At 38.0% G+C, this 10,659-nt stretch overlaps 1 protein-coding gene across 1 annotated transcript in view; it reads left to right on the top strand.

Moving 5' to 3' along the window:
• The window catches only part of PHIP (pleckstrin homology domain interacting protein), a gene marked incomplete at its 5' end in the record, with an annotated part of 40,574 nt that overhangs the window by 7,598 nt on the left and 22,317 nt on the right, over positions 1–10,659 (top strand). Inside the window, 7 exons of the mRNA XM_018568790.1 lie at positions 1,813–2,047; positions 2,731–2,850; positions 4,832–4,939; positions 6,635–6,759; positions 7,601–7,683; positions 9,268–9,379; positions 10,051–10,112. Coding sequence (XP_018424292.1) covers positions 1,813–2,047; positions 2,731–2,850; positions 4,832–4,939; positions 6,635–6,759; positions 7,601–7,683; positions 9,268–9,379; positions 10,051–10,112 — 845 coding nt within the window. The remainder of the gene's footprint in view (positions 1–1,812; positions 2,048–2,730; positions 2,851–4,831; positions 4,940–6,634; positions 6,760–7,600; positions 7,684–9,267; positions 9,380–10,050; positions 10,113–10,659) is intronic.

Here is a 10,659-nt window from a genome sequence, read left to right as displayed (position 1 = left end):
TATATATATAAAAAAAAATTTTTTGTAGTCATGCGTGAATGGGAGCAAATAAAAATAGTGGATTTTTCTCAAATTTGACTGCAAGAGTGGAAATACACTTTAAATATGATATTTTCGGGGCCAACTGGTTGCTTCTGAAGATGGTGGAGTGCTGCATGCACTAAAGTGCATTCTGGATCCTGCACTGCAGTTGGGGAGCGTTGTGATACCCTGGGCTGTCTGCATGATGAACAGTCTAGCGTTAATCTTCAATTACCCTCTGACAGCAACAGGGAAATGCCCTAATGACCCTGGTGGATTTATTCAACAGAGTTCAGGCTTTTTTTTTTTTAAATGCTCATGAAAATGCTTCCTTGAATGTGTCAAGAATGTCTATAGATCTTTGACTCTGCAAAGCTTCTTCAGATTAGGCACGGTATTTTCCTACAGGTTTGCCGTTGGGGCTTGTCCCAGGGCACTTGGGACAGAATTAGTTCACGTGCCATGTGTACTACCTGGTTTTGTTCTTTCTGCCATGTGAGTGGTTCAGCCTCATATTGTGCCAAGTTTGGATGTTAATCCCTTAGGCATCTTTTGAGCCACATGCAATCCCCAGTTTTTGTTCACTTTGGGCCTGTTGGCTGTTTGCTATGTTGTCTGCTTCATAGCCGGACTGGATGTCCTGACTGTATCTGAATTCCTTCGTCTCTCAGTGGACCGGAAAGAAAATAGGATTTTTGTATTCACTGTAAAAAAAATGTTCTTAGAGTCCATTGAAGGACTCGGGTCCCACTCCTCTTTGTTTCTGTTCATACTCTTGGTACTAATTTACCACAAAACTGAAGCATGCTGGGTAGCAGAGAGGTTATATGGGGGGCTGGCCTACAATTTTATTTGTTTTGGCCAGTGTCCAATCCTCCTGTATGTGTCAATATAACCCAACTTTATTTAAATTCTGTGTCCCTAAATAGACTTTAAGAAAAGTATTTTACTGTGGGTGAAAAATCCAGTTTTTAAAAAAAAGTGTTCCAATTCAACTACTTGAAGACCGGGTGTAAAACCTCCCTTCCTGCCCAGGCCATTTTTCAGTATGCAGCGCTGCGGTACTTTGACATTTATTCCGTCATGCAGCGCTGTACTGAAATTAATTTTATACTATTTTTGGGGGACAGATAGAGCTTTCTTTTGGTGGTATTTATTCACCCCGGGGGTTTTATTTTTTACTATACAAAAAAGTACCGAAAATGTTGAAAAACTTTTCCCTGCGTTATATTATGAAACATTTATTATTACCCACATTTTAGGGGAAAATATAAAAGATGGGGTCACGTCAGGTAAAGGGACACCAAACATGTCAAGCCTTTAAATTGTGCACGTCCGCGAAAAACTCCCATACCCAAAATTCGCCATAGGCGACACTTTTACCTCTTATCAGTTTAGTGTTATCAGTGATCGATGGCCCTAAAATTATTGCTCGCGCTACGACGTTCGTGGTGATATGTAACATGTGCGGCACAATGAGTGCAATTGTCATTTTTGTCATTTTCGCACGTAGGCACACCCGACACATTTTTTTTTGTGTTCTTCTTCCTTCTTTCGTTTCCCCCCCTTTTTATGTGACTATTTTTTAATGGTTATTTTTTTTTAAACTTTTTTTTTTTTTATAACCAACTTTATTAACTTTTTGAAGTGGGGAGGTAAAATTAAAAATATTTTTCTTTAAGAATTCAGTAATTTGAAAAAAATTTTGGGACAGGTTTCCATTGCAGCATGATCAGTTTGTGTAATTTTGTCCTTTCCACACATTTGAAATATTTTAATTCTCATTCTTAGTGACTACTCTAGTGATTATTCAGACTGGACTGCAGATGCTGGAATCAATCTACAACCACCAAAGAAGACCCCTAAAGTTAAAAACAAAAAAGTAGAGAGCAGCTCTGAAGATGAAGAAGGGGCTGAAAAGTTTAAACAGAAGCAGAATAAAAAGGAAAGAAAGAAGGGAACTGAGGAAAAGGACGGACCATCTGCATCACCAAAGAAAAAGAAGCCAAAAGAGAGGAAGCAAAAGGTGAGGTAGTCTTTCTGCTCCAGTTGTATAAAGCACTGCCTTGGTCTGTCACAGTGACCATGTATAGTGTGAGCTGACAAGGCCAATGCTGCCTTGCTTGTATAACCTATGCCTGTATTACCTGTGCTAAGGCAACATGCTTTTTTAGTAGTAGCCTTAGAACACCCAGCCCTACTCCTGGTACCGGCTATTCAATACAGTGATATTTCTTCACAATATGTTACACATTTATTGGGAGAAATATTCAGGTCCTGCAGTCCATTGAGGCCTACGGTCTGTTTGCAGGTGCAATTGCCAACCCAGACGTTTACATCCACTTTAGGAATATGATCTTTTTCTCCCTCCACCTATGTACTTGCTGACTTACTGTACTGTTTTTGATGCCTCAAAAACTCACAAAAGGCAATGATTCGATTCATGTTTCTGTGTACTCATAAAAAATGCACCAGTTTGTAGTTTTGCTGACAATGATTTATACCAAGCCATTTTTCTTTACTTTATTTGGCAATGCATGATAGCCTGGTAGTGCTTAAATATACAGTAGTTACTTTGATGAGCCATTGCTGTACTTCCCAGTTTAGTTTGAAGTAGCTTTATCACAGCTACTGTGTTTATTTGATTTATTGTTTTTAATTTGCTTCTTTTCAAACATAAGTTAAATGATTTTAAATTTCTGCCTACAGCGTTTAGCAGTTGCAGCCCTTACTGAGCAAGGCTTAAACCTTGATGAGTGGCTGCCTTCTGCGTGGATTACTGACACCGTTCCAAGGAGATGTCCTTTTGTTCCACAGATGGGTGATGAGGTACTCTTTGTTTTCCTCTTTAAAGCATTTAAAAACATACATTTAATTACCTGTTCTACATCACATAACTGCATTGTCTGCCCAGAGTTCAGCTTTAAAGAAAACCCGTCATGAAAGAAGCATGGAGGCTACTATTGCTGACACCTCTCCTTGTAAATGCTAATTGCCGAGCTGCATAATTTTTCAGCGTCAGTGGGTCAAAACTTTTAGACACCAGTCCAGTTGGTTTACTTAGGGATTGTCCCGATACTAGCATCGGTATCGGGACTACCCGGTCATCGTGCACGGAATCGAGCGGATGGCTGGGCGGTCACGGAATCGTACACCACCGCCGATCACGGTAATGGCACTCTATTCGCGCCAGGCAGATCGCATGGTTTCCCGCTGCAATACAGCCCGGGCGTTCCCACACGATCGTGGTTGAAAACATGAATAGTTTAAATGATCCCAGAGGCAGATGCATGATCGGATATGTAGTTTCACTGTAGCTGTGTGAAAGCAAATAAAAATGTTTTATTGTTCTAAAACAGTCTTCAATAAAGTTCTTCATAATCATAAAGAAATTGGCCTAAAATCATTAGTCTATTGTTTTTTTTAAAATGTCACCTGTCCCTTTAAGAAAAAGTATCGGTAATTGGTATCGGCAAGTACATGACAGGAAGTACTTGTATTTTATCTTGAAAAAGTGGTATCAGGATATCCCTAGTTTTAACCCCTAAGGGACTTACAGGTTTGTACTACTTTACTCTTTTGTGCATCATGTATAGATACACTTAATCCTAATTTCTACGAGTTATAAAAAATGGTGACATACTTAAAGGAAACTTAGTTTGCCGTTGCTATCCTTATTATTATTATTATTATTATTATGCTGGGCTGTCCTGCTGGCTATAATATTTTTAGTCACTGATCACAGAACAAATATTCAGCAAATGTTATATATTTTTATATATATTTATTAGAGATGCCCCGAAATTTTGGCTGGCGTAACATTTCAGCTGAAAATGATACTATGGGCAAAATGCCGATAGTACAAGATCTGGCGAAAATGCGGCGCATGCCTAGCTTCTCTCCTCCCCGCTGGGCACCGGTCTGTGTCCCCTCCAATGCTCGCTGCTCTCCCCTGCCTGTATTGGCAGGGGAGGGGAAACAGAGCCGATCCAGCTGCCGGCACCCTGCAGGGAGGAGAGAAGCTGTCAGGAGGCAGAGCAGGGGGGTGCGAGAGGAGAGCTCTGCCTCTTGTGGCAGGTGGAGCAGTCAGGATGGAGAGCTGAGCGCAAACACTCACCGATCACTACTGATCACTGAGCGTTTGTAAATAACTGAGGACATAGTAAGCTTACTGTGTCTCTAGGTATGAATTAACAGGGAGTGCACTACATCACTTCCTGTTCATTCATGATTGTGGACATAGTAACTGATATTATCTCCTCAGTTTATGGATCAGTATAGAGGCTTCCTGCAGAAAAAAAATGTAGGACTCCATCTCTTTTTCTATTTTAAAAGTGAGATATCAGGGGTCTGTTTTTCAGAAGCAGAGTTCTGTGAGCACAGACCTTTGATGATATACTACCAAGTGGTGAAATTTGAAGTTCTGTCACTTGTTTCAAACTTGTTTTACTGTGCAAATTGTATATTGGTGTTTGGGTTTTCAAGCCCACCAGAAACTTTAAACAGCAGGAATACATATCTACCATTTGCTAGTCCCCATGTTTGACCCTATTTGAACTATTAATTTTCAATTTTTAAAAACAATGTTCAGTAAGTGCTTGGATTTGTTGCTGTCCGTATTGGCATTCAGGCCAGCATGTTATAAGCTGTCTCTTATATTAACGTTAAGCAATTAGAAATGTTATTGGATCTTTTTTTGACATTTATTATAGTAACATTATAATCTGCTGATTTTGCATTATGCTTCCTTTTATATCGATTTTAACTTTTTATTATTGTGTATAACTAATACAAATATTGCGTTGTCTAGGTATACTATTTTCGCCAGGGGCATGAGGCCTATGTAGAAATGGCCAAAAAGAATAAAATTTATCGGATAAATGCCAAGAAACAACCCTGGCATAAAATGGAGTTGAGGGTAAGTTTTTAAAGAAGTCACCTTTTTTTCCATATAAAAAGTTTTAACCTATAGGCCACCTCATGCTAGTAAACCCAAATAAAAGTTAAAAAAAACCTTAGGTTGCTATACACAAAGAATAAAAATATTTTTTATAAAATAATTCACATTATCGATTTTAACTTTTTATTATTGTGTATAACTAATACAAATATTGCGTTGTCTAGGTATACTATTTTCGCCAGGGGCATGAGGCCTATGTAGAAATGGCCAAAAAGAATAAAATTTATCGGATAAATGCCAAGAAACAACCCTGGCATAAAATGGAGTTGAGGGTAAGTTTTTAAAGAAGTCACCTTTTTTTCCATATAAAAAGTTTTAACCTATAGGCCACCTCATGCTAGTAAACCCAAATAAAAGTTAAAAAAAACCTTAGGTTGCTATACACAAAGAATAAAAATATTTTTTATAAAATAATTCACATAGGAAATTTATAAAAGTTTGAGGAGACAGATGATAGGATATCTAATGATAAGGTAACTCGGTGGAGAGCAGTATTTTCAAAATGGCACCTGAATTTTCTGTCCAGTAATCCTTTTGCATTTTTTTTTTTTTGCTACCTATTGCAATTTTTGTGCACTCAAAGCTTACAAAGAGCAAAAAAGAAATGGGAACATTTCAAATGCCTTATTTTTTCCTCCTGTGGGAATAGTTTTGACTTTAATAGACCACACTTGACTTTGCTGGCTTAACGCACCTCCAACAAACCTTTTTGAGAGTTTTGTTATGGAGTGTTAGTGTGCTTATTGGGTTCTGTGGGGAGTTCTAAATCAAGGAGGTTGAGATCTGTTTTAGTTAGCACCTCCTGGATTGGAGGGGGATCTCTAGGTGCGCCAGGAAGGCTTTTGCAGCACATCAGCAGGATCAGTTAAAGTGACACTAAACTCAGGAGTTAAACCTTAAAAATGCATTCTAGTACCTTAACTATTAACAAAAATATATCTTATTTGTGTATCACTCGGCTGTAGATCCTCAAACTATCTCTGAATTCATGCTGACCATGTCCTTCCTTCTGGAGGGTGGCTACTTTTGTTCCCCATGGTCCCTGTGTGTGTGTCGTAAAGTAGTCACCACACCAGGTTTTCCCCCGTGATGGACTACAATCTCACGTTTAGTTTACTAATTTGTATTGAAATTACAGTCTATCACGAGAGTAAGCTGGGAGCAGTGGCCACTTTATAACACACACCATGGGGAACAAAAGTAGCCACCCTCCAGAAGGAAGGACAGTGTGAGCACAAATTCAGAGATGATTTGAGGATCTACAGCTGAGTGATGCACAATTAAGTTACTTGAATGCATTTTCAAGATTTAACTCCTGAGTTTAGTATCACTTTAATGTATTGCAGAGCCCAAAAAAAAAAATATCCCTTCCATACATACAGTACAAATTGGCCCATGTTTAATTGATTATAATCAAAGCTGTTTCTCATTACATGAACAGGGTGAAATAAAAACATAATGCTGGGACATGTCTTAGAATAAAGAGGGCGGTTTAATGTCAGGGCTTACACTTTCAGCAGTGCAGTTAGTTTATAGATATGATTCCTGAGAGGTTTGCTTTTACAAATTAGAGAATAAGGATACATATGTTCTTGCTGTCCGAAGGTAAGCATTGGAATTTTCTATTCATTTAATTGCTTTCTATTCTCAAAGGAACAAGAACTTATGAAGATAGTTGGGATAAAATATGAAGTTGGTTTACCAACTCTTTGTTGTCTTAAACTTGCTTTCCTTGACTCCGATACTGGCAAACTGACTGGAGGAGCATTTACAATGAAGTGAGTAAATTTAGTTCTTGTTGGTTTGTAGTAATTGGGTTGGTAGTAGAAAACTATATACATATTTTATTAGGGGTTTTCAGAGATTGAAATGAGCGTTGGGGGAAGTTGGCTGTCTGGATATATTTGTAACTGGACTTCACTTGTATTTGTGTTACCTGCACCGATTAAACTGAGGAAAATGGTGGACAACACGTATCTCTTATATGTGTTTGCTGGTATAGAGTACATTTCTTAAAGTGACACTTAACTCGGGAGTTAAATTTTAAAAATGCATTCAAGTACTCAATTAACAAAAATGTAACTTGTGTATCAGTCAGCTGTAGGTCCTCAAATCCTATCTGAATTCATGCGGACACTACCTACCTGTGGCCACCGCTCCAAGCTCACTCCCATGATTGACTACAATCTCAGTACAAATGAGTAGACTAAACATGAGATTGTAGTCCATCACAGGAGTGAGCTTGGAATGTTATTTTAAAAAGTACAAAGAGACTATGGGCAACAAAAGTAGCCACCCTCCAGAAGACAGTTTTCAGAACGTTGAGGGTACTGATTTGCTTTGGACAATGCCAACTGTTGTGGCAGACGCCACAAAAACAGTTGACCTTGTCCACAGTGATCAGTAGACTTTCTCCCTTTCGTAGTAATGCACAATAATAAAGTAGAGGTATAAGTCAGTTGACTGCTATGGGGAACACAGCCTATTGATTCAGGTACTGTTTTTCAGAAGATTATTAGCAATAAGGTGATCAGCTTTTTACAATTTGTGTTAAAGTGGTGAAGCATTTGGGTTTGGTATGTATGCACGAGTTTATGATCATATACTTTCTTGTCACAGGTACCACGACATGCCAGATGTAATCGATTTTTTAGTTCTTCGACTGCAGTTTGATGAAGCCAGACGTAGGCAATGGACCATTGGTATGTACAAGAAGCTACTCTAGAATAATAGTAAGAAACATATTAATAGGTATCTAGCATTTGAGCATATCCTTCCTAATGTTTCCACAAACAGGTATTGAGCTTCTGCAACAAACTTGGTTGCCTTTGTTTTCGCACATACCTGTACAACCTGGTTTTTCTGTTCTGTAGTTCAAGCTGAAGAGAGATTTGCATAGTTTATATGTTATCAGTAATAACAAAAAGGTGTGTAGCATGCACCTTGCCTGGGAAACTCATCTGAAATTGGTGGAATGACTCCTGAAATTAATATACTGATTTGTTTTATTTTTTTGTCTCCAAAGCTACATGTAGGCTTTGGTACTCCTTAAATTAGATCTAGAATTAAAATTGACACTTTTCTTGAACCAATAGATAACCTGTTGATATTATCAAAAACGCTATAGAAAAAATAAGTACCTACTTTTTTTTTTTTCCTAGATTAAAACATTTCTGTGAACTAAAGCTATGGCAGCCTAAATCTTGAGCTACCAGAAGCACCGTAGTGGTTTCAGGTTATAAGAGACTATAAAAAAGTATTTAGTTCTTACCAGCATATGTAGTAAACCAATATAGCTGCCCCATATACTTGTACACGTATATGTGTTAATTGTTCTAATGAAATTTATTATAAACTAATTTCTTTCACTTCTATGTTTGAAAATGATCAATTCTGTAATCCATCAAGGCAATAGTAAACTGAGCAGTGAGAGCAATTGTGCAACACATTTACTACAAGGTTACAGCTTGAGTCCTAAATTCCTCCCTCAGTTGCTCTAAAGTTGCACTGTGCCAGAATGAAACCTGAGGCTGCCCATCTGTCATATTGTCCGCAATAAATTCAGATGAACTGTAGCCCTTGGTGAGGAATACAGCCACACAGGACTGTCACAAACAAACAAAGCTGTCACAAACACTTTATTGCACAAGAGACGGCCATAACTGTGTTGCTAATTCGTACGATTATTTACATTTTGAGTACAGGTATTTATATATTATATATTGCTGACGATTTACACGGTGCTTTATACTGTACATTGACATCAGACCCTGCCCTCAAGAAGCTTAGAATCTAAGGTCCCTATCTCACATGCATACATACACACACTAGGTCTGATTTAGACAGAAGTAATTTAACTTACCAGCTTGCCTTCAAAGTGTGGGAGGAAACTGGAGTACCTGGAGGAAAGCCATGTAAGCACAGGGAGCACAAGCAAACTTCATATACATTGTGTCCTGTCTGGGATTCAATCTGGTGACCCCCAGTGCTTACCACGAAGCCATTGTGCTGCCCTCATGCATTTAAGAAGACTACAGTGCTTTACACTGGTTTAGTGGAAGGCTTTTGGTTCCTTTCAGCCCACCTCGCTACAATTTGTCAGATAATGAAAAAAACCCAAAACCTTTGGCTTTTAGTAAGGGTTGAGATCCTCTTGACTAAAGTCTGAAAATAACTGTTCTGTAGAAAAGAGCTTGGAGTGTCATTACTGTTGTGATACTGCCCCCTGCTGCGTAATGCTTTCATATGAAATACCAGAAAAATAGATTTTTTTTTCTGATTTGTAGGAGACAGATTTCGTTCAGTAATTGATGATGCCTGGTGGTTTGGCACTATAGAAAGTCAGGAGCCACTACAGTTGCAGTACCCAGACAGTCTATTCCAGTGCTACAATGTCTGGTAAGCAATTTTACACAATTACCAATTGTCAACATGTTTTGCTTGAATATTATGTTTATGTAAATGTGTTCATTTATTTTAATGTATACAAATTAGTGTAGTCTATTCTTAGAATTGGATGCTCTTTTTTGAATTTTTTTAGGTTGTACATTCTTTCCCATATCTAAATAAAGTAAATACATTTGTTCCGTACTATCTTACAAGATAGCAAAACATTACAACCATAAGCAAAAAACCCCAATTTGGTTGGACAGTCCGCACAGTCCAGTGAGTTTCCAAGTAGAAAAGTACATATCAGCTTATAGTTCCCATTGTGTTACTTGGCCATCTTGACCACATCAGCTCAAATTTATAAAGTGTAGTCTATACTTGGTGATGACATCAATAAGATTCAAACACTCTCAGATTGTCCCACAGGAACATCAAGTGCTTTTAATGGCTGTAACTGTAAACGGTACTCCATGCTTCTGTAACAGTATGGTGGCCTTACATGTTTTGGCTGAAGATCCCTGTGTAATCTGTTCATATGCTTTTGACAAGCCATTGTTTTTTTGCCTTTTTTGTCCTGTTTTTTAGTTTTAAAAGGACTATCTGGCCGTAAATTCAGAGTGTGTAGTCTGGTTTATAGTGATGAGCTGTCTTCATTTTACACAATTGACTGTATTTTTCAGTTGGGACAATGGTGATACAGAGAAGATGAGCCCTTGGGATATGGAACTCATACCCAACAATGGTTTGTATTCATTTATTATAAAGCATGAAAACCAAAATTCTATTAACACATGGTATATTTAGCATTTTCGTTAATATGTTCAGCACTGCTTTCAATACTTGCATTCAAAAGCTCTGTCATGGTTAGGATGGTAACTACATAGTTTTTGCTTTCAAGCCAGAATTTGTGTTGCCTTATGTTTTTGGAGCTTTATAACAATGATTTTCTGCTCTTTTCAGCCTGGAAAGTCACACTGGTAAAACTTGAGCCCTTTGATTGTCTTTTTATTACCCTCTTCAGCAGCCTTAACTTTTTAAATTGGATATGGCAGCTCCATGGATCGCTATTGAATGGCAAAAGTTTGGCTGTGTTACCCACTTATTCTGCCATTAGACATCAGAAATCACATTTGAGTAGGGACATTGAAGCATGTCCATGTAGACATAAATTGGCAGTAAAGTAGCTGGAGGATCATCAGTATCGAGATACAAATTTTCTGAAAGAAAATTAACATGCCAGTCATTTCCTACAAAGCACTTAACAAACTAAATGCCCTGTACCTTAAATA

The sequence above is a fragment of the Nanorana parkeri genome, unplaced genomic scaffold (assembly GCF_000935625.1).
Source record: "Nanorana parkeri isolate BGI_ZX_2015 unplaced genomic scaffold, ASM93562v1 scaffold1245, whole genome shotgun sequence".
NCBI classification, from domain to species: Eukaryota; Metazoa; Chordata; class Amphibia; order Anura; family Dicroglossidae; genus Nanorana; species Nanorana parkeri.
This window is presented reverse-complemented; position numbering and strand designations above follow the sequence as displayed.